Genomic DNA, 24,198 nt, shown 5'->3' on the forward strand with positions numbered 1-24,198 from the left:
TCATGTTTTTTATTTTGCACACTACATCTAGTGCAGAAGGTCCCACGGATGGAATACGTTGTATGTTAATATCTTAAAGCCCAGTGAGGCAGATTTTGAATTTATGATATTGAGTTAGAAAAATAAAATTCAATCAGTATGAATTACAGTTGACTTTCTCAAATATTCTATTTTAGGACTTTTTCAACATTCTGCACTTGAGTTTTTGTAGTATTCTTTTTTTGACAATGTGATTTTTCATCTAAATATTGGACCAATGGCAATACTTTTACTTCTAAATATTTCACTTTTTCATTAACTAAATAACCCCTTCATGTAGAATTTTTTTGTTCTTTAAGTACTTTTTAATATTATACAATTACTTCATTGGATCCTTTATTCATTACGCATTGATCTCAACTATAATATTGCAGCAAACTTTAAAACTGGCTTCTAAGTCCCTCTCAAGGAAAGTAAGTGTGTGTGTGTGTGTGTGTGTGTGTGTGTGTGTGTGTCAGCAAACACAGACAAACCTGAGTAAAATGCACCACGTATCAAGAAACTCATGCAAATAGGAATACACACATATATATATACAGCACCTAAGCTGACATGTCAAACAAAACAGCTTGGCAGCGGGCAGACAGGTCCAGAGCTTCTTTTTATTATTTGGTACCCATGAATAGATGGCAGGTGCTCGAGTGTTGTTGAAGTGTCAGTAGTCGTCCTCCTGACTGAGAAACTGAAAGCACTAAATGCCCTGAACATGTTACATGCATAGTAATGTGCCCATATTACAAGAAAGTGTGCTTTTGGATAAGGAAATAAAGTCAATCTACGACGCACCGAGTGTCGGTGCTCATTGTGTTTGTGCCGAGAATAACATTTGGTAAATAGTCACTAATAGAAAACAGTACGTGATGCACTCATTCAGCGGTGTCGTCTGTCACTGCAGCAGCCACTGGCCTCGTGGGGGGGGGGCGGGGGGGGGGGGGGGGGGGGGTGGTTCCTCGCTCCGTGTGCTGTCTTTGAAGAGTCCAACCTCCTTCTTCCATTTTGCCCCCCCACACCCCCACCACCACCGCATGACAACTATTAGCATGTCACAGCACACATGGCGCCCCACAGGTGTGGGCGGGTTCCATTGTTCTGACTAGACAAATGATGTTCATGCAGTAAAAAAAAAAAAAAAAGAGAAAAAAAAGCAACAAAACATTGAAGATCCCATGTTTTAAACTACATCCATGATCGGAGACCAACTGGGAGTCTGTCAATGCACACGGTTTCATACTGGTCTTTACTGGTCCTGTGGTGTAACCACCACTAGATGGACCCATGGCACTGGAGACTCTACTGGCGTGAGCCCGACTAGCAGGTGGATGCTGTTGCGCATGTGTGCACTGGCGGACTAAAGGAAAGCTCAAATCGATGTGATTCACACAGACTCTCTGTGTTTATTTGCCTGTGCAGCCTGAAACCCGAAGCCTGTTTGGAACTTGAAGCGGGAAAGTTTTGTTTAACTAACTGGATTAAATCTCTTCCATAAGTGTCGTTACGAAGCACTGTTGTACAAACAACGCATCCTCGACAAAGACACATGAATGGAACACGCAACAGTGCAAATGCTACATTAAGCCCTTATGCCAGATTTCGGAATGTAATGAAGCATGGAACGTTATTTCCGCTGGAGTTATATCTTCAAAGTCTATTGTAGATGTTATATTTCTGATCACTGCAAAAACTATTTAAATGACATTTCATGTGCTTTATAATGAACAGATATAATAGAAACGTAAAAGGTTATAAAAAGGATATATGTCCCCAAAAAAGGTGGCCTCTCAGGTTCTGTATTGCAGGCTGCCTCGAGAGTACAGAGAAACACTGTAGGTTTGAGTCTGTGTTGAGGTGACCTTTTGACCTCCTTGGCCTCCGGCTGTTTAGGAAAACAAGTCTCAACTCTTTGCAAATCCCGCGGCCACCAGCTGTTAAATGTATCAAAGAATGTTACACCACGTATGTGCTTTTAATATCCAGTCAACACGTAAACAAAATGAGAAACGATATAAACGTTAACAGCTAGTTGGCTGACGAGGGGATGAAAGAGGGCGGCCCTCGTCTCGAATGTGCTTATTCTGCGCGGTGGGTCGACTCAGGCTCAGCCTCCCCCGGGTCAGCAGTGTCTTCCCCTCAGTTGATCCGCACCACCAGTACGGCAGCAGATCCTGGCAGCGGAGAACGAGAGGGCCCTCGCCGATCCAACCAGCGTCCCGGCTGTGGCTCCGTCAGGACGACTGCATCAGGCCCGTGAGCCGCTTCCCCGTCAGCGACTTGCCCTGCGAGGTCGACCGAAAAAAAACACAACACACGCGTGACTGGGCACGGTGACCATTTCGCGTGACGTGGCGTGTTATCTTGTTTCCCCCCCCTGCGACATGTGATGAGACGTGATGTGACTCGTTGCAAAAGCCTCTGACGGCGAGCCGGCCGGTGTGGTTTGTAAATCGAGCAGCCGAAGACTTAAGACTTACCACGCTGCGGGTGAACTTCTCCAGGGAGGTGCGGCGGCCCTGTTCAGTGTCTGCTGGATGCTGTTTTTGGGGAAGGGAGGGGGGTGTTTGGATCAGGTACGAGTGTTGAGGGGAGGGAGGGGGATGAGTTAGTTAGTGAGGAAGCATCGCAAAAAATGGGTGGAGTGGGGGGGGGGGGGGGGGGGGGCAGCGACGGGCCGGGCAGGAGGAGCAGATTAATAGCACGAGCTGCTGTGATTCAATGAAAAGCTCCTTAGTAGCGATGTTAGCGTCGAGCTGTCCCACTCACACTATACAACAAATATACACAAGAAAAACTATTCACAGCATGACTGTTGCCCCTCTTTTCTACAGCGGTTTGTCTGTGTTCATAACGTGACGTAATTTTACATACTTATGTACATTCAGTAGTTACCGTGCACCTGCATCTTGGGCGCGCTTGTTTTGCCTCTTAAGGACTTAAGGACAAGATCATCTTGCTAAGAACTGTTAAAGACAATGAAATGGGCCTGTGATACAACCTGTGTTGTATCACAGTGCGATCAGATTCACATGGATATTTCATAAGGAACTAAAAGCAACAATAAGACAGAACATTTGGTGGTGAAATGGGAGCAGGTTGGGGGGGGGGGTCAGGGCTCACCTTCTTTCTGGCTAACAGGAGGTCTTGGTAGGCGTTGGATCGCAAGAAGCGCGCATAGCTGTCACTTTTCATCAGCTTGAATATGTGCTCCTGCGACGGAAAGAACAAAACCGTGAGTGAACGTTGGGAAGCAAAGGAGGTCGCATCATGCTAATTCCACGCGTGCACACATTCAGCCGGTCGGCGCGCACCGTCCTCCACGCCACACACACACACACACACACACACACACACACACCGCCGACTCCACTCTGAACCAGAGGAATTCATGACGGGCCGACCGGACCACCCATTCATGGCCGTTATTCGCCTTGTTAGGCCCTGGCACAAACACACTCAAGTCATTCTCTCTCCTTCTGCCCCCCCCCCTCATTCATTCATCCACCTTTGTATCACAAGAGGGGTCGAAGGGTTCAGTGTCTCCTTGGGAGACTGTGTGTGTGTGTGTGTGTGGGATGTACTGCATGGAAAAACATCTTTTCAATTAGAAAGTAGAGCTCCAAACACATGCAGTCATGTACGCGCGTGCCGTCATGCGTGACGCCGTCCACCTGGGCGTCCTCGTAGCTGTATCTGCCGGGGTCCCTGAGGTTCTGGCTGGTGCGCTCGAAGCTGTGCGAGTCCAGGTTGATGGAGCTCGGCGCGCCGTCGGCCAGGAACTCCTGCCAGATCTCCTGCGCGCGGGCGGACACGTCCTGCAGGGGGCGCCGCTTCAGATCCTGCACCGCTAACCAGAACCTACAACAGCGCCGCCGGATGTTTATTAAACACAGTATATATAATATGCAGCAAACATAATGTTTATACGCAATGCTGTTGGATGCAAATTGTGTGGAGCAGAAGAAAAGAAGTTATAAAAAGCTTCGTATCTATGAAGGAACGTGGCACAAATGTCCTGTGAAGCAACCATGTGATCCATTGTCAATATAAATAACGGTGACAGACACTTGTCACCCTCACCTCAGGTTCTCTGAGCTGAACTCGGACTCGAGGAACTTCAGGAACTGGTCTCGTCCCGCCGGATCCTTCAGCGCCTCCTCCAGAGAGAAGCCCCACTTCTTCACGCGCTGCTGGCTGGGGTCTCGACTGCCCACAAGGAAAACCGATTAGAGAGAACGGGGCAAAGCGGAGGTGCGCTGGTGAACTCCCAGCGTGCCGACGCGGCTCACCTGGCCTCCAAGTCCCAGAAGGAAGCGTCGTCGCTGACCCAGGGGTTGGAGGGCTCGGGGGCCGACACGAAGGGGTCGTACTCCATGAACTGCTCCGTGTAGCTCATCAGACTGTCGGCCACTTTGGAAACCTTCATGCAGTGTCTGTCCAGCTGGATGTTCAAGAAGGTGATCTGACAGAGTAGAGGGGGGGATAATGAGGAAGCTAAAGGAGGTAACGGCTCATCAGTCTGCGTCGCCGGCTGTCGCTGTGACGGATGGGCGAGGCGGCCTGCTGGTAATGACCCACGGGGGGAGGAGGGAGACCTTACCTCCTTCTGAACGTCCTCTCTGGTGGCCTTCCTCGCCGGCTGGGAGCTGACGTGGACGGGGCTCGGCTGGCTCTGGCCGTCGTCTGTGACCCCGTAGACCGACTGGAGAGGACCAGAGACGCGTTTGGTACCGTGACGGATCAGCGAACGCGTTGCAGCGGGATCTCGGTGGCGTCATCGTTAAAACGTAGTTTTAAACGCAGCAATTTGGGGCCCTCGTTTACATTTACTCACAGATCACACTTATAAGGATGGGAAGAATCCTAAAGGCTCTCCTTCTATTTCTTTGACACATATGCTTGTCCGGCCCCCGTAAATATAAAAAAAATCTAATCTGAGACATTTAAACAAACATAAACAAACTGGTGCTCTTGTCATTAGGAAAGGTTTAGTAAAATAAAGCTGCACTACGGTTCGAAAGGCCGTCGTCGCTTCCTCCCCTCACCTTTTTCACCCGGTGGGGGTTCCGTTCTCTCCGGCACTTGCGGATGTCCATCTCCGTGGTGTTGACACAGCCCGGCTGGGGGAGGCACAACACGTTCCCAGTTCAGATGACGGCGGATCGTCTCCGCCCACAATAAAAGGACGTTTTTATTCAGCGACGGCACACTGATCGCTGCTTTTTTAGCTTGAAATGCTGAAATGTTCTACCCACGTCACGGCGCCTCTTTTCTTTCCTCTTTATTCATGGCCATTCTTTCACTGTTGCAGCATCTGACCCCCCCGTTCCTTTCCCTTTGGTCATAACTCACCACCGGTCGATGGACGTCCCAGAAGGCCCTCTCCTGGCTGTCCAGGATCTTTCTATCAGCCTTGTCCTTCTTCCTGTCGATCCTGTCAACAAAGCACACAATTAAAACGGAGAACTGTGAAATATTGTCAACATCGTCGCTCTGACTGGTGCTTTTGCGGACAAGAGAAAAGGGAATGTCCACTAAAGGGAAAAGGACGAGAGACACCGACGCTGTACTTACACATGCAAGCCAGCAGGTGGGAGTCTTACAAAGACGTTAACTAATGGTGTTTGTGTTCGTTTAGTTCCACTGGGGGACGTCTGATGCATTTTTTGCGAGTAAGAATGCATCAAATTTGATCAACATTTTCTGATTCATACATGCGCTCATCTACTCACTTGACTTGGGCCTCGGCTTGCATGAAGATAAACTCCCACTTACGGGCAAAAGCCCTCTGCAGCCGGGCGAGGTTCTCCTGGTGGGGGGGGAAGAGGGGGGAGGTTGGGGTTGAGAAAGCAGGAACTCAAGGCCCTTACATGATGAAGCTGCAAGACCAGAAATGAGGATTTTTTTTCTTTTTGGGAAAAACTCACCTTTTAAACTCACTAATTAACGTGTCATGTTTCACTGGTTTAGATCTCTACGATCTGAGGCGCAGCAGATAAAAAGCAACAACGGAACAAACCCACCAACTGTCACATGATACGTTTTGCTCGAGTAAAATCAATAAAAGCTTCGCAAACTCTTTACACCTTAATAACGTACTCCGATTGACGCTTCCTACTGAACTGCACATTGTTAATGACACCACTCAAACAAGCATCTGTCAAATATACAGTACATGGCATCATTAAAAAGAGTAGCTACTAATGAGCAAGCTGGCACAAAGTGAATGTACGTCTACTGGACGGTAATTCAGCAGATAGAAGTGCAGTGGGTTGCCGCTGTATAAAAAGCAAGAGCAGCGCTTTTGTTTGTACCTACAGCCTCATAGTCAGCCAGCTCCAGCCTGGCCTTATTCTGCATGGTGCGCTTGCACAGGTAAATGGCTGCAGGAGAAAGAGCGTAACAAAATGAGTCAGACAACAGTGTCGACAACAGATCTGCAGTGAGACCTGGTCTCCCTGGGACAAGCGCCGGCGCGACTCACCGTAGTCGGTGTTCTCGGGCTCCCAACAGTTTGAAGGCCAGAAGTACGGAGACTGATGAAAGCAGACGGGGACGGAAACAGAAACAGGGCATGTTTACTTACGCAAATGATCACAATGAGCATCATTTTTATTGTCGAAAAGAACAATAATATCCTCCGATATGGATGTTGGGATCTCATTTCTCTCTCCTCCCACGCTGCCTCTGCATTCCTGCACGAGGTTAAAAAACAGCTCGTTGCTTGGCGGTTATCCTTGACGTCCACGTGCTGCACATAAATATCTTGCCAGCGGGGCTATATATATATATATATATTCTCTCTATTCATATTTAATTGTCTATTGCAACCAATATTACACATTCAGAGTTCATTTCCAAGTCCATTAATAATGAATCACTCGCATCCGTCATGCATTCTTAATAACAGGGCAGAGTTAGAAATTGATGGTACTCAACTACATATTTCACTCCCGTTATTTCTCATAATGTCAATTAGCATGAAGCGCAAACGGCCGGCACGGCTGAGCGGGCTTGTTCGGGTGTAGTGAAACAAAAAAGGTCAACATGCAAACTCTCATTAACAACGGAGAATGAAGTTGAAAAAAAGCAAAAGAAGCCATTAAACGTGGGCCTCGTTCCAGAAAGACGTCTCCTTACAGAACACCAAGCAAAGCTAAAAGTCATCTGCCATTACGCTTAAAGCCCGGCGAAGGCCGGCGCCTCTTTTCACACGCTGGGATGACGTGGGCCCGTTGCGTCACGACGACATCGCAGGGAACATTTTTAGCACCGGTCGAATGAGCGAGCGGGACAATAATGTCTTTTAATCCTGAGCATTGGAGGTGAAGCATTCAGAGGTGGATTGGGGAGGGTGCAGTGGGGAAGGGGGGGGGGGGGGGGGGGGGGTCAGGGGGTAGGCTGGTGACAGTGAAAAGGGAAGAGCCAGTGTGCTGCCGGCTCACTGCTCGGAGATGCTAATGGCGCCGCCACACAGCGATGAGTCACCGCGGAGCCGTCGGAGGAACCTGTCAAACGGTTCATGCCGGATGATACGGAGCGAAGAAAGAAAGGGAAAACTCCTCTAACAAGCCGCGCAGCTGGCCCGGCAGGTCCGCAGGTCCAAGCCCCCCGCCTCCCTCCCACACTCCCACCTCCCGCTCTGACGCGGCGTCCCGGCGGGGACGGATGTGCAGGAGCGACCTTGGCGCGGTGACTAATAGGCTCAGAGAGGATTGCTCTCGTTCGCCGTCGCGCAACAAACGCGTCCCACGCATGTCGAGCGAGGAGCGGCCCGTACCTGAAAGCGATAGAGGGTCCCGTCGTCCTTAAGCGTCAGGACGTGGTCAGAGATGGGGAAGATGTAGCCGTGGGCGGCGACGAGACTCCCCAGGTGGATGGCCTCAGCTGTCGGCGTGAGAGAAAGCCCACAGATAAAGCGTCCCCGTCCCATTGAGGCCCCGCCGGGCCGGCGCTTCACCGACAGAGGTCTCGGCGGCCTTACCTGGGTCCTCGATGGAGAGGTTCTTCATCAGCCACTGAACGATGTCCGCCCCTGGCATTCAGAGAAGGAGCTTGGTTAGCTGGAGGGCGTCTTTGTCAACGCCGTGCAGGTGTGTGAGGGTTAATGTTGACGGGTCTGCAGGCCCGCGGCTGGAACGGCGCAAACATTCGGCTTTTTCGTTCTGCCGCCGGGAAAGACGGAGAGGCCATCGGGCCGGGAGTGGGAGGGTGGTGGGCAATGTGAAGCAATGTGGAGCGAGCACGCCGTCCGACACTGGTGACTCACATGTCGTACACGAGCGCACACACACAGTAAATATATATATATAGATATACAGACAGGCCCATGCACACCAACACCAACCTGACACCACACTGGGGATCTTGGAGAGGAAGCTTTTGACCGTGCGGATGGCCACACCTCCGGCCTTCTCATCTTGTATTCTTGTGACGATGCCTTCGATCTGTGGGAAAGCCGAACGGGTTAGAGTGCTAACGAGTAAGGGCGAAATAAGAAAAGGCCTCCGGCTACACAACTGAGGTTATTGTGCGTGGTTATTTTGGGGAATTAAACATCCAATATAAGGATTTGTGAAGTCATTATTTACATCTGAGGTTGCAGATGTTTGTTACGATGAGTAAGGCCTTTCACAGTGAACTTATCCGTTATTACGATGGAATCATTGACGAGTGCGATGGTGATCTGCATGGAGGGAAGGCGCTCTGTGAAACTCACTCCTTAGGGACGGAGCAGGTCAAAGGTTAAGTCGATGAAACGATTCACTGATGCACACAACAACTGGCAGGTAATGACGCCACGCGGTGGGTCGATTTATTTATCACCGACATGAGGCTGCGTCAGAAGGCCGTCGCGGCCCCAGACGCACATCCGCCGCCCAAAATTAGGCTCTGCACCGCTCGACACGACACGGGGGGGGAGAGCGCACACGGGAAACGAGTGTACGGACACACACCAACGGAGACCCATATAGAGACACAGGTTACTTACTTTAAACCAGCGGTGTTGGTCGTTCCTGGAATATGTTGTTTATGCAGCGCACAGACTCACTCAGGCTTTCATGTGAGTAGTCAGGGTTTTGTTGTAGATCTACAATATTGATGTTGCACCCTTGCAGCCAACCATCTGCACTATTACATGCGTTGCAGTTAGAATATGTGTCAAATGTGTAAAAAATGTTGTGTCCCTGCTTGCTGTTCTTTAGTTCTGCAGCCTTTTGCAGCTTTAACACAAGAAAAGCGAAACATCTCCTGGAACGTCGCGCAGTAAGAGGCAGCAGCACATTTACTCAACCAGTTCATTCGAACGGTAACCATCTCCCCTGGAGAAGCATTAAAAGGACGAGTCATACACGCCATCAATCCACAACAAAACACCCAGCTGCACTTTAATAAGACACATGATGCCGAGTGGGGAGGCGAGAGAGAGAGAGAGAGAGAGAGAGCTGCATGGCAACACCATTACCGATCTCTCCCCATAAGAGAGAGAGAGAGAGTCATTCATTATTGAACGTCCACTGTGGAGAATCACCGCCTGGCGTCATCACCGCCCCCCCTTCGCCTTCACGTGCGCGTGAGGTGATTTACACGAGCCAATCAGGGGGGATGACGCGGCGCAAACTTTCCTTTTGAAGAACGAGCGAGACAAAAGACGTGAGGGGGGGGGGTCTCAAAGCTTTGAAATCCGCTGCGATCGACCCGGGAATCCTCACATCCCCCCCCCCCGAGACGAAGCAGCACCGCGCGGACGTTTGGGTCCTCGTGTCCTGGTGCAATAATGGACCTTGGAACTGGGTGCAGCAGCGCAGACAGAAGGACTCATTATCTCCACGTAGGATGAGATCAGACCACAAGTGCTCGGCCCGGCTGCACAAAGTGCCCGTCGTATCTCGTGGACGTGCAAGCTAATGGTGTTTGCTGCCGGGTGTGCAGTGTTTTTTTTTTGTTGGAGAGGGGGGGGGGGGGGGGGTTAAATCAAATTCAGCTAGCGCGCGATAACAGGCACTCTGCCCGCCGCCACCGAGCTCTGTGAATGATTGTCAGGGGAACACGTGTGTGTGTGTGTGTGTCTCTTGCCACCGTATGTTTGCCTTTGCCGAACACGTGTGTCCGAGTGTTGTGCTCATTGTCTGCGTGTCCTCTGCTCACGTTGTCCTCCACGGGCCTGAGGGGCTCTTATATGAGGTCTATCTGGCACACGCGCGCCAGGTCAAAGGTCAGGGGGGAGAACGTGAGGGAGCAGAAGGAGGCGAACGCCTGAAGCCAGTTAATGAAAAGCATTTACTCCACATTAATGTCAGGGAAGACCTGCACGCCGTAATGCCTGAAACGAGATCATTACTTCCCGTTACATGGTTTTGTAATTGGGTTAGCTTAATGAAGTGAGACAAAACCTCAATGAGAGCGTCGGGGACGTAAATAACCTCCAAGACACGTGGAACCGGGTTCCTCCAAGAACGGCCCGAGATGAAGGTATTAAAAAGCGGCCCAGTCTTCAGAAATGAGACAGCTGCTAAAAGATGCATCGGGCGGTAATGGCGGCGTTAAATATTCAGCGGTCACCAGCGGGGCTCGGGGCACACTCCTTAGTGTTGAGAGACATTCGGGTCCGGCTGACGGGCCAAGGGGGGGGGGTCAGGCGTCCTGGGCTTGGAGATGGTTTCGCGGAAGCCTTTTGAGGGTGAAATAGAGAGGAGGCTCGGAGAGGTTTTAAGAGAAGTCTTAAATAAACGTAAAGTAACCCGCGTTCCTTCTGCTGTCTGATCACATGGAGCATTCTCCATAATCAAAGACCAGAACGAGCGCGCTTGTAGAAGGACTCATTAGGACTGTATCACATTGTGCATAAATGAGAGCATCTAGTTGGGTTTTGCTGCTAAGTGGAAACGCAGCAGCGTGCCCCGATAATCCGACAGAAGACGAAGGCATTCTTCCGTTTATGAGGAAATAATAAGCCAATAAGCACAACTCAAAGTACTACAGGGACATTCTAAATAATTGCCTTATCTGCTACTGTAGTTAATCTTCACGGATAAATGCCACCGACTTTTGAAGAAAACACATGGACTATAAGTACACAAATATCAGCCAACCCATTGGAATTATTTTGTTTTTTGTCACACGTTCAGAAATAATGTTCTGCAGATCTTCAACAGACAAACCAACGTTGTGTTATGACCAGTTCCTTCTGATTGCCAATAAAATCACGCGTCATTAAGGTTCTAATCTCAAATTCTCCTCGTCCCCCCCTTTTAAATTATTCTTAATAACACTAAAACATGGCAGCAACATTAAAGTTCTGTCCTGGCCTACAGCTCGCCAGCTATTGTTAAGTAACTCCTCCAAAGTACACAAACCGGTCACGCAACACCTTTTCCCCGGTGCCGTATTGACGTCTTCGCCGTGCCGTGTGCACAAGTGAGTGAGATCCAGCTGGTGCGCGTCTGCCCGCGGGGAACGCAGCGAGGACAAAGCCTGCCGAAGCCTCCGTCCAACACTCCCGGCGTGCCAAGTCATGACGAGGGAGCCGCGAGAGGCGCTCAGCTGGATCCGTGCACGCGGACTGGAAGAGCCCGGCCTGCGTGGCGCCGCGGTTCGGTTCGGGGGGGCGAGACTGTTGCCGATTCTCAAGAACTAATCGCTTCCTGCACGTGTGACGTCGCATTCCAGTGAGGCGTCAACCGTGTCCTGCAGGAGGACGCGCGTTCACTCGTCCATCTCACCTCAGGACGCCCTGCAGGGAAACGCTTTTCCCATTATGTCTGTCTGACGGAAACATGTACTTCACACGCCAGTGAAGCCGTTTCCCCTTTTTGCCCAAAACCTCCCACGTTTAATCCCTGTGATCGTTGTGAAGGCACCAGAAAGAACGGTTTGCACGTGGAGGAAAGGAATCCCGCTCACTCATATTGAGAAACGCCCGCCGGGGGTTAATCCCAGAGCGCGTCTCCGTATTGTTCTGCTAAACGGATCCCCTACGTTTTGCTAAAGGCTGAGGTCACAGTGGGAGCATCAGAAATCAATGCTCGGGAAACGGGCCTTTGGAAGCGGCCCCTCGAAATGAGGTTGCGATTTCTCTCGGCCCCTCTCCCTCCCTCCGAGGCCAGGTGTCGCCCCCGCGGATTCATGTGTAATTTAATCACACGGCCCGGGCGTCGGCGGGCCTCCTCAGCGACAACAAGAACCCTCTGCTGACAACGAGGCCCGAGCGCTGCAGGACCGAGCGGAGAGTCCAATTAGCTGGTGCCTGATTGCCCGACCAGCTGGACGCCCCCCTCAGGGGAAACGTCCAGAGGAGTCCGTCTCTCTTCAAACCCCCCCCAACGTGACGCACGGGGACGGAGGCTTTCATCCAGGCCACGACGGGTCGGTGTCCACGCGTTGGCTCGGGGTCTCTCCGTCTCCACGGCGACACAGTGGCAAAAAGAGCAAAGCAATTAAAAGTTTGTCGCGTTGGGCTCCAGCTTTGGCAGGAAGCCCGTTTGGGTAAATAATTACAGGTCATGCTCGCCGGACGGCAGCGATATGCTCGCCGCGGCTGCTTTCTTTGCTTTTTAAAAAGAGGAAATAACAAGCTCATGTCCTCCCAAATCAAAAGGGAAGCACTTAAAATCAAAGCTTTGCAGCCGGCATAATTCTTGTGATGGAAATACAGAGTGAAAATCTGCTCTGCAAAGGCCGGCCACACGAGAGAGAGAGAGAGAGAGGGAGCATAAGCCTGCCCGCAAACCGCGGTGACTCATCGGTCACCTTTCTCGAGGAGGACGGAAAAAGATCATCTCCTCTCTTGTAAATGTCTGTTGTTAGATACTCGATGGGTTGCTAAGGGCTCGAGTGTGGGGAAAACGGGAGCCGGCGGCTCCCGGAACAGATTGCCCACTCTGAAACGAAGTGGTCTGTGCAGATACAGAGGCGACTTTTAAAAAGAGACATGGGTCGCAAGTGAGCCGCCAGACACTCGGCCGGACGCTTTTATCGGCCAGTGTTTTTTCTCTGCTTCATACAACGAGCCGGAAAAAGGTAATTTGCTGCGAGAGAGAGAGAGAGAGAGAGAATCACGTTACCTGCAGTTCACCCAGGATTTACCTCCGATCATTGATGAACAGCAATTCACATGCAGGGAAGGTGCTTCCACCGCCAACACCTCTCACACCATCTGCATGTTGAGTGCCTGCGGGACTTTGTAAAGGTTTGGTTCCTAATGAGGTTCCGTATTCTTACAGCCAGCAGTCCGTGATTAGGAAAGAAATGGGAAAAGACGGCTATTGGCATTTTATTATTACGAGTTATGAACAGCAGAAGCAGTCGGTGTGGAGAGAGAGAGAGAGAACAGATGCTTTCTTCCTCATTGTCAGTTTCAAAGTAGCTCCTTCCAGAGGGGGGTTTTCTATCATTTATTAGCTTCAGTCAGATGCATAAGTCACAGCGGCAACACTGTTACGCAAAATGGAAAAGTGGAAATCGACAATGGTGTGACAGTGCAGGGCGAGTGGCGATGGACGACGCCGCCGCGCCGCTCTGAGGCGCCACGGGGGGTCAGACCGGGCACATCTCTATCTGCTGCCGCCAACGGAGGAGCTCGGTGGCTCGCGGAAGCTGCTTTTACACAAAAGGTGACACTGAATTTGAGTTTCAGTTTGAATATTTTCCACTTTCTTAGTCGATAGAGTCTTCACTCTGCCTTCATATGTTCATATACGACACCAGTTAATGGAGATTGGTTTGAGGTGGTAAAACCTCGGGACCATCTGTCCACCTTTTGATATTGGCGTCGTCCCCCGATGCGCCATTCCTTAAGGCCCGCTGGTAATTGGGTTGCAGATGAGAGAGGAGAGGAGCGGCGCCATGGGGGGCGGGGGGGGGGGGGGGGACACAGGCCTGTGCTTGATGTTTGAGACACTGGAGACAAACCCTATCATCGCGGAGCTGAGTAATCTCCCAGGAGAGGAGAGCTTCGGGCTTTTGGAGGTAGACGACGTAACTCCTTTCTTTCAATATTTAAACCAGATCATACTTCATCTTCATCCAGCTGGCAGTGCACCATCAAAACTCTAAATCATTCCCACAGAATCCTTGTATTTGGAACGCTGATGCACACTATTGACACTCGAAGCATCTGAGGAGCTTATTGGAGACGACAAGATGTGTCCTCCAATAGATGCCTGCTTTTTCGTGTCGCCATTCTGTGACATCATCTGCTTTCGACTTGGAGAAAGCGTATGTCTCTAACACATTTCATTCCTGGGCTCCAAATGCTTCTGGCCCCTGAACCTTCAACAATGGATGGACTTCCTGTCATGGCTGCTGCGATATTAGAGGATTTTAACAGCTCCGATGTGCATCATTACGCTCCGTCCTCCTTTCCACCGTCGGCCCTGAGCAGCTCGTGTACCTGTGTGGCCTCTCACAGAAACTCACTCAGGCCGCGGCCGCAGTCGGACATTCGCCAACACTTAACGCCAGTTAATTACGGAACAGCATAGCAGGATAATTTTTCTCGGGGGATCTGGAGAAAGTCTGTGAAAACAAGATTTCCAGTGGCAGCAACGGAGTCCTGCTCATCTCGCAAGGGCACCGGGCACCGGCACACACACACACACACACACACACACACACACACACACACACACACACACACACACACACACACACACACACACACACACACACACACACACACACCGGTAATTCTGTGCCCTCAGTCCCGGGGGGGGGGGGGGGGGCACCGCTCTGCTTTAAAGGGACCTGCAGAGAACCTGTCTGCAGAATGGGCCTCCGTCACTCCGTCATCCTCTCACTCACACGCCACTCGTCCAATTTCCATCCCGTAATTGTCTTTTAATGAAAGCGAATGAGGCCTGAAGGATCCCAGGGAAGCTCCTACGCTCGCCGCAAAGGGCAACAGCAAAATGTGCTGCGTGACGGCACGGGTTAGCCGTTCGTCTTCGAGGCTAATTAACTGACTGAATGACAGAATCAATAAAAAAAAACACAGCGGAGTATTTTAATGCATCAAATCTCAATCTGTTAACAAACCGTCTTCGGTGAAAGCTGAAGCAAACGTGTCCATGAATCTGTTATTATTTCACCTCAGGGGAGTGAAATAACAACCTGCTATTATCTCCGCCAAGCTAGAATTTGCAATCTAACCTGTACGCCCCCTCGAAGTACCGAATACAATTGCCAGAAAGGAGCTGGCCACCGCTTTTGCGATTCAACATATTTCACAAGTGAGGTGTGCTTTTCTGTTTTCATGTGTGCGATGTGATTCAGCGAGGGTTTGTGACGGGAATCTGCACAGCGACGCGCGCTTTGGGACTTAAATGTGTGGCCATTTGACACGGCTGAAAGCTCTTCCTATCATTACCTATGAATAAAATATCATACAGCAGGTTTAACTAAAAGAAAGGAGCTATTGAATTCACTGTCTCTCGCCTTAATTGCAAAAAGGTCATCGACCTGTTTTAAACAAAGACGGATGGACTACCGAGCCTGCTGCCCTCGTCCATCATTTGTGTATATGCAGAAGATTTACGGTAAAATCTAAAACATTAGTTCCATTAAGGCTAAATAACAACCCATAACCGGTGTTACAGTAATGTGATTACTTGGAATAACCACGTTAGCTCTCGTGTTACCACGCGACTGCAGCGGCGTGACCGCCTCCCTCTCGCTGTGGCTGCAGCTCAATCGATGGCGGTTGTTACCAGCTTGAAGCGACCCCCCCCCCAACTCCCTCCGCTGCCGTCGATCCGTCAGATTCAGAGCGGTGAGAGTGGAATTAAGGCTCATGTTGCCTGCCAGGTGTAAAAGAGATCTCATGTCATGTGACGCCTGAGGAAAATGGATTCAGGCAAAAAGAAAAATGCCCTTTGACCAAGTCCAGCCGTCAACAGCAAGGTCGGCCACAAGGACGTGGCTGTCCCTTGAAAGAAAAAGGGGAAATCCACTCACGCATTGTCAAACAGCCGCCACGACGCCACCGACTCAGTTCGGGGTCTCCGCCGTCTCCAGTGAGCGACCGAACCAGACAAACACGCGAGGACGCCGCGGTCATTCGTCCAATTAATTTTTGGGGCATCGTGGTGACAGAGTGCAACTCGACCGAGGGATCCCCCGAGAGGCCGAGCTGCAGAGTCCGGCGGGTGAGAGGGGTGAGGGAGGGGGGGAGGGGGGGTCTGAACTGAACTCAAATTTGGGCCAAATGTTGTGATCCCGCCTCCGTGGGCTGTTGAGTCATACTAGCCGGGCCGCGGTGATTCATCCCCGGCTTCCGCCTCCACCCAGAGACAGCAGACAGCGCATCATTACCTGAGGTTCAACAGGGCACGGATGGCACGCTGTCCCTCTCCGCCGCGTGAGTCACACCTTCTATTTTAAGGGAAACTCATTCCTATCTATCCGAAGTGTGTGTGAGAGAACTGCGCGTCTGTACGGCTGCTGTTGCTGTAGCGTATTTCATTCTCCTCGATGAAGTGGCAATCAGAGGCCATTTGAAGGTCATGTGCGTGTATTTGTTGTTTTGTTGCAGCGTGGGGAGTCAAATGAGGCACCCAACCATCGGAGGAGCACACTTCCCTCGGCTGGATTTGGCGTAGCGAGGACGTCCTCGTCACCGTCGGTGTACCATCAACAAAAAAAAGCAGCTGTGAGCGGTGACTAAATGCGCCTTTCCTGTGGTTAGCGGTGCAGTCGGAGGGAAAATGGGACACGGGGAGGAGCACTTCCAGACACGACCCCTCGAGGTTTGAAAAAGTCAGGAAATTTGAAGCGTGAAGAAGATGTGAAAGAGGAAGCGTGGATGCCGCAGCGAGACGCCGGCGTGCATCCGAACTCTGAGGTTCCTCATCGCTCAGCATATTTCCTTTCAATGCTCCTCCAAAGTCGTTCCTTTGCGGCAGCCGTCTACGTCGGTGTCCTCGGTCAACTGTTCCATCTCCATCAGCCGGACTGAGTGAAAGCAGCTTTCTGCGCATATCCTGCTGAACATGATGTAGCCTCTTTAATGACCAGAGCTCATCGGCCTTGAAAACTAGATCAGTTCACAAAGTGAATCCGTCTCTGTGGCTTAATGACGCAATAAATATATAAATAACGATCGCAGAAAAGCTTAATGCAATTGCAAAGTAAACCCTTTGGTAAATTAGGTTTTTGTTGTTGTTTTGGAAATGGGTGGAAGATGCATAGCTGGCGTACGTCTTCAACATGAAATCACTTTTCATGTTTAAAAGCAACGTTGATGTACTAACTAAGAAGCTTGTTCCTGGGCTTATATTTATAAGCATTCATGCTCTTTTCGCTTTGATACCGTTTGTTCCAATACTTCTATTAAAAGATATCAAACTGTCGTTGCTGCGAATGCAGCTTTTCTTGTCCGAGCTCTTTCTTTTCCTCACTGATGCAGCGTGTCAGCACTGCCACAGGGCTGCAGTTTGCCCCCCCCGCTGTCAGACCGCCACGAGCTTCAGCCAGAACCGCTTCCACAAACAATCAGTATTTTACTGTGTGTGATGACTCAGGGGTTTATTGTTTATTAGCATCATCATCATCAGATTGACTGGCCACCAGTTTCCTCTCCGATGCTATTACACATCAACCCGGAGACGCTGACAGGAAACATTAGTCCATTGTGGCGATTCTCTCCATATTTCTAGTGTTTAAATCGAGCTCCTGCAGAGATGCAGGGGTCAGTCAGAGCGCAGGAGGAGGCGTTTGAGGTGGCGCCCTAGTGGGATTCCAAGCGGCCTTGGCTCAGGGAGGGACTTTATTTCAGCCACGAAGAGACGTCCAACACATGAAACACGTGCTCATGCAAGAGCTCCACACGGTTACTGTCGTTTTATCTCTTTGAGTTGGAGAGCATCCCGACGGGACCAAGTAGGAGACGGCGTCAAAGCGCTCACGCGTGATAAAACCGCGTCCGCGTCCGGATGGACCCGGCTATCTTAAGTGCAGTACGGGCAACAGCGAGCAGCGACACCTCGGACGGCGGTTAGACTTAAAAGAGGAGAGCGGCCTCCGTGCGGCCCTGGGCCCCTCTCGCAGAGAGGGGACCAGCAGAGCGAACGCCCGCTGACCCCCAAAACCGGACCAGCGGCCCGTCTCCGGCGCTGGTGGGTGGAGCAACTCTTTACACGGATTTCATCTTCAGTCGAGGGAGACTCCCTCCGGCGGGGACGTTTCTTTTACAGATTGAGAGAGGGAACTCTCTTTGCGTCCGGTCTTTAATATCGTCCCGCTGGCATTGGCGATAATTTCTTCTTCCCCATCAATCGTTCAGCTCAGCCTGAAGGCATGAAACGGGTGCGATGACGACACTATACGGTCAATTCAGAAATCTGTCTTTGTTGTAGCATTAAAATCGCCTTCTTTATATAATTTCTCTCTTTAATTATCCTCTCTCCACATTTAGAAGCCCACATATGAGTCATGAGAAAGAAAATACTAAAAATATACAGGATATGAATAAATTAACGGAGGGATGTGATGTCTCAGAGGACCAGATTATTTCCAAAGAGAAGCTTAAATTATTAATTAAGAGTATAAGAACGGCTGAAAAGAGGGAAAGTGTGGAGGTAGCAAAATTAATTTTTAAAGAACGATTAGCGGCTCTCTGGGTTTGGTCCTTAGCAACAGCCGTGCTTTGAGCACAACTCTAATATCTGCACGCTCACGGATGGAGTTTTTAGAGCAGCGCGCTTTACCAGTGGAGAAAATCTATCGTGTTAAATTAGAAAACACGAAATCTGTACTCGCTGCCAATAGAGTGCTGAGGCTTACACACTCACCCAAAGGCCACGAGCACCCAGCGGTGACTTTGAACTTCCCAGCAAGGCTCATTACTGATATTTACCCATTAATGGCTCCTCAGACTCCTCGGGGTAAAGGTTGTGTGTGATGCACAGCTACGGCTTTGATACCCGCCTTCAAGCTGCGGGTTGTATTATCCAATCAAACGTTGCATTTTCTTAATGAAAAAAAGGGAAATGTTAGCTATTAATAGTTTGCGAGCTTGGCCCCATCAGAGGAGTAAACAGGACTCTACCCTGGAGCTTAATTGCATTTCCCTGCAGCGTAGTCGACGCATCCACTCCCTACATTGTGTGTTTCTTGGTGCCAATTCGGTTCATCCGCTGTGCCATCGTCCGTCTGCAGCGAGGAAAAACACAACAACCAGGACGGGGGAAGTGTGCATTAAAGTTGCATTAAGCTTGTGCACGAGTTGTGTGTGTGTGTGTGTGTGTGAGTGTGTGAGTGTGCATTTACAGTATGAGCGCAACCTACTCGTGTCAGACCGAAAGACATCCTGCAGTTATTGGATTGTTTTTGCTTCACTTGACTCTTTTTCGTGGGAGGAGAGACACAGAGACAGAGCAGGGATGTACTGCAGCACCTACACTGTCCCCCCCCAACACATCACATTTACCTCCATCTAAACTCCCTTAACTCGACAGATCTGCAGTAGATGTGGCCATTTAAATAAAGGTGCTTTAAAAAGGGCCCTCCGTGCATTTCACGTGCAGTTGCTCCGTGCAGTGAGGCGCCGTCTCGCAGCTGACAGGGGCCCCGGGGCCGCGGGCGGCCGAGCATATCGGCGGCCATCTGCCCCTCAGACCCGGAGGTCGGTGGAGGCTGTGACCCGGCACCTCTTATTCCTCTGGCCTGTGTGACGTCTCCAGGTAGCGAGTGGAGCAGATGTACCAAACATAACACCGCGCTATGACGGAGACGTATATATTTATATTGGTTTTTTTTAATCAAACAATTCTTTCTTTGCACAAGCAAAACGCCTCTGCTTCTACTTCCTACGCTTTCATCCTCAAACACTTTGAATCCAAAATCTAATTTTGAAAACAGGAAGGGTGGGAGAGAGAGATCCCGTCACTCGGAGAAAAATCTGTCTGCTGTCGCTGCGTGTGAGTCAAACATGAAATGATGTATGTTTCTTCAGGCAGCAGTAAAAAGAAGAAAAAAAACCAAGCCTCTTAAATGCGTCGCCTCCGGGCCTGCGTGGCGTTACGTAATGATGCGCCGGTTTACATCCCTGCAGCTTCTTAGAATACATGGGGGATAACGGCAAAATGCAATGAACAATGAATGCAACTAACAGACACCGGCTCGAATGCCCACATGCAGTACACAAACAGATTTAGCATCCTGAAGGAAACTCCGAGGAAGAAGATACTTCTTATTTGATTGTGCGTTACGATTACTACCAAGCAGGTGGAGCGACCTCCAGCAGACGGGTGAATTGTTGCCGGCAATACACTGTCGCTAACGTTCAGCAGCGTAGTTATCAGCCCAAGAGATTCACCCGGGTCAAAGAAGGTCCGGATTTTATTTCTCTGCGAGCTGCAGACTCGAGTTGCGTTTTTTGTTTTTTTACAAAGATGGAGGTTTTGCAGGGAAATGCTGCGAGTCACTAAGCCCTAAAGCCTGCAGCGGCGTACGGCTGAAAGACGCGGCCGGCGGCAACGACGGTTCCCACTTCCTGTCCCGCCCGTCCCTCCGCTAATCTGTTTGTGAATGGACCGTCGTTAGGAGCAGGAGGAGACGACAGAACTGGGACAGTGGGACGGGATCTGTCCACTTATAGAGACTTTTTTTTGTTGTAATCACGACAGCAGGCTAAGTGGTGTAGCAGCTGATCCGCTGCTTTAAGTCTAATCAAAAGAAGCTTTTTTTTCTTCTTTTGGCCAAAACAGGCTGTCAGAGTCCTGGCAGAGAAATAACGAGCTGTTTTGTTGGTTGAGGAGGAAACCCCCCCCCCCCCCCCCAAACCCCCCTCCCCCGTCAGCCGTTTCCCGATCCCGCCTCTCAAGAAGCAGCTACTTCCTCTCGGCCCAGCATCCACGTAATGAGGGTCCCCGCGCTCTCCTTTCAAACAGCAACCGTTGAAATGAAGGTCCCCGGGGGGCCGAGGCAATTACACGACAAAAAAAGACCACCGACTGCCCCGGCCCCCCCCCCCCGCTCTGATTTTGGAGGGTTTAAGTTGAGTCCAGCGGCAGAGAGGCCTCCTGACGCTGGAGTGTCAGGCAGACACACACTGACCCGGGGTCAGTCGGGAGCCGGTCTGCGGGGCATGTATGCAGCCAATGTCTGTCCGTACACACACACACACACACATACACACACACACACAGGCTGCCTTACCTTCCTGTAGACGATCATATTGGGGGAGTCCTCCTCTGAATCAGTGGCGCCCACTCCTGCCTGGTCCCTGGACCCCTCCGCCATGTTCACGACCACGTCCTGTCAAAGAAACAGACGAGCCACATCAGCTCGTACAGCTCAGCACATCAGAAGGAGAACCCAAGACGACGACTTGGCATTTCTATTTCCCCCCCCCCAACACCACGATTCCTCCAGCTTCTCACTGGTCCTGACATTCAGCTGCCCAAAAACGCGTCTTTCTGTCTGGGAAGGGGGAGCGCCTGTCAGCGTGCACAGACAAGAGCGCTGAGGTGGGCCGACGCAAGCGGAATATTAACTAAGCCGCCGAGCGGGAGCTGACCAGGCGCACCTGTGGGGCGCTTCTGTGGATACCGGGGAAGATAGAAGAGCAGCTCCGGGACACATGCGACGGGTTGGCCCGAGCAGAGCGGTCTAAAATCACTTGGGTTAAGATTAATGGTTAAATACACGGAGTAGAAGGAATCGATACGCAGTTGAGATGAGGATGAAGGGAAGGAAAACAGCTAAAAGTAACGGACAGCTATCGAAACAGTGGAGATTCAAACGAACACAGACGGGGCACGGCTCGGGGTAATTATGTATACAGCACAGATGTTTGCCGACAACACAAAGTCAATGCGGCCTTGAGGAGATGAGTCATCTCTCTTTAACAAAAAACATAACCCCCCCCACCCCCCACACACACACTGGTGTTGTTAATTAATAAACAGTCACCGAGGTGATGCTGAGCGTGCGTCTGTGGTCAATGCGAGCCGCTGCGTCTGAACGCGTTAGCGGGTGTTGATTACATGTGGTGTTTAGCTCTGGTCCGCCGGGCCCCGAGCACATTGATGCATTAGACGGATGCTGTGACATCGCTGCTTGTGACGGATACAGAAACTCAAAAGAAACGCATCTTCCCCACACATGGTGCAATAGCTGCAACATATGAAAAAAAAAAAGTTCTATGAGAGATTCAAACTCTCCCCGTCTCCCCTCCCTCCCCCTCTGAGGGGAATTAATTCCTACGCCGACCTCCGGCCTTCGCCACTGAAGGTTCCTGTGTGCATTAAAAGGGGATAAACCGTCTATTAGTCCCGGGATCATGCTGAGGAACGAGGGGGTGGATCACGCAGTCCGACACGGATTTTCAGCACTTAAAAACAAAGATTAAAAGCCGCCAGGCCAACAAAATAAATAAATAATAACAATCACATGGCTCACTGGGCCTCACTCTCAACAGCTAGTTGTGCTTGAATAAGAACCGTGACAAGCTGCTGAGGGCCAGAAAGCGGCGGGGACACAGACGTGGAACCTTCACACACAAAACAATCAAGGGGCCTCGGAACGGTCGAGTGAACAAACGCACATAACCGCCTTAAAATCAAGCGCCCCGTCGCCGTGCACAGCGGCAGAGGTGAACCGAACGGTGGCTTAGTCGCCGCCGTCGAACACTTTGACGTATTAAAAGCCCGCAGGCGGCGCGTAAGTAATCGCCCGCTCTCGCTGTTTGTTGTCGCCACCGGGAGCGCCGCGCGGGGCGGGAGCGCCGCGGCGCTCCCCATTGGCCAGCGCGCCGGTGCTCTTTTTTTTTTTTTAGGAGCCTGAGCACATTAGACAGCTAATCTGTCCGCACGGGGAAAGGACCCGGCGGAATATGGATGGACCGGCACCCGTTTAAAAGAAAACACCGGCCAGCCGGCGGCTCCCTCGTGGTTTTTAGAAAACCAACTTCCTCCCAATGCAGTTGCTCCAGCGTGCGGGTCAAAGCTGACGTTAACCGCGAGGCGTGTGTCACGGTGGAGTGGACGGAAACACTTGAGGGTGGAGAGAACCCACGTGCCCTCCTGCACAGTGCATGCGGTTTGCCTGTGCACGCGCACAACAAACACAAAAGAACACTGCACACATATTCAAAGCCCCCCCCCTCACTCCCTGCAACAACAGCCCAAATGAACAAGCCAATGCACACCCGGCGAACTGAAACAAACTGAACGCACTGTTCACACATGACGACAAGCCGCGCTCCAGTTGCACCGAGGACCCACGCGCGACTCTCAGCGGGCGACACTTACTGACAGTCACTGGAACGCGCATTACCTCAGGAGCCAAACGACGCCTCGTCCCTCAGCGACAAGCAGCAGGCAGGTTCATGGTGTAATTGGCAAAGGGGCAGAGAAGGGGATGAAGAAGAAGGGGGTGATGAAAGCAGCGAGAGGGAGAGAGAGAGAGAGAGAGAGAAGCTGGCCGGTCACTGCAGTATTCCTCTATTTCTACCCCTCCTCCTCTTCCTCCTCTTCTTCGCTCTTTAAATGTCCTGCCTTGCCCCGGCAGTTCAGGAGATCCTCACATGCGTGCATCCCGATCGTCCCCCCTCTCCCTCTCCGTCTGCGTGTGCTGGAGCCTGAGCGAGAGCACAAGAGTGTGTGTGTGTGTGTGTGTGCGTGTGTTTAAGAGAGAGACAGAGAGAGAGAGAGAGAGAGAGAGAGGGGGGGGGAGGGAGGGAGATGCTGTGCAATAGAGAGCAGATCAAGTTGAAAAGGGGGAGGGATGAAGGAATTAGAGAGAGTATAAAGAGGAAAATAGAGGGAGGAGAAAGGCAGTGTGTGTGTGTGTGTGTGTGTGTGTGTGTGTGTGTGTGTGTGTGTGTGTGTGTGTGTGTGTGTGCGTGCGTGCGTGCAGTGGATACACAACATAGAGGAAAGCAGGAACGAGAGACGCACACTGCAGCAGCGCCCACTGATGCTGAAAATGAGAAACATTTCATCAGGAGATATTGAAACGCTGATATAAAAATAAGTTCCTGTTTTTGAGCACAGACACGGACGCAGGCGATGAATATATCACCGACTCTTTGGGGGAGCGACCTCAGAGGTAACGCGCCCCCCGATTGTAGATTCAAAGCGTATCCATCCTTTTGACATTACAATAAATGTGCTTTTTTTGTGCATGAGGATGGAACACGTGAACTCTATTTTGGTCTGCAGCCCC

The 24,198-nt window shown here is 50.9% G+C and overlaps 1 protein-coding gene across 5 annotated transcripts; it reads right to left on the reverse strand.

Annotated features, from left to right (window-relative positions):
• Positions 1-621: 621 nt before the first annotated feature.
• LOC120832552 (regulator of G-protein signaling 6) lies at positions 622-23,720 on the reverse strand. Of its 5 annotated transcripts, none has more exons than XM_078089416.1 (17): positions 23,308-23,720; positions 21,187-21,285; positions 8,378-8,477; positions 8,015-8,065; positions 7,811-7,917; positions 6,515-6,566; positions 6,349-6,413; positions 5,763-5,839; positions 5,383-5,464; positions 5,076-5,150; positions 4,631-4,732; positions 4,320-4,492; positions 4,111-4,236; positions 3,702-3,888; positions 3,151-3,240; positions 2,508-2,567; positions 622-2,312 (listed from the first exon to the last, which is right to left on the reverse strand). In XM_078089416.1, the coding sequence occupies exons 2-17, from the start codon at positions 21,268-21,270 to the stop codon at positions 2,262-2,264; spliced, it is 1,482 nt and encodes a 493-aa protein (XP_077945542.1). In that variant the 5' UTR covers positions 21,271-21,285; positions 23,308-23,720; the 3' UTR covers positions 622-2,261. The 5 variants fall into 5 exon arrangements, with proteins under 5 accessions (XP_077945542.1, XP_077945540.1, XP_077945541.1 ...); XM_078089414.1 differs by having other exon boundaries at positions 3,672-3,888; XM_078089415.1 differs by having other exon boundaries at positions 3,672-3,888; positions 23,283-23,423.
• Between the last annotated feature and the right edge of the window lie 478 nt (positions 23,721-24,198).

Source organism: Gasterosteus aculeatus, chromosome 15 (assembly GCF_964276395.1).
Source record: "Gasterosteus aculeatus chromosome 15, fGasAcu3.hap1.1, whole genome shotgun sequence".
Taxonomy (NCBI): Eukaryota; Metazoa; Chordata; class Actinopteri; order Perciformes; family Gasterosteidae; genus Gasterosteus; species Gasterosteus aculeatus.

Coding starts and splice junctions, on each gene's coding strand:
- LOC120832552 (XM_078089414.1), bottom strand. CDS start 21,270: ATGGCGGAGGGGTCCAGGGACCAGGCAGGAGTGGGCGCCACTGATTCA. Junction 8,478..21,186: donor ATATGATCGTCTACAGGAAG/GTAAGGCAGCCT, acceptor GCTTTCCCACAG/ATCGAAGGCATCGTCACAAG. Junction 3,241..3,671: donor TCACGCATGACGGCACGCGC/GTACATGACTGC, acceptor TTTCCGTCGCAG/GAGCACATATTCAAGCTGAT.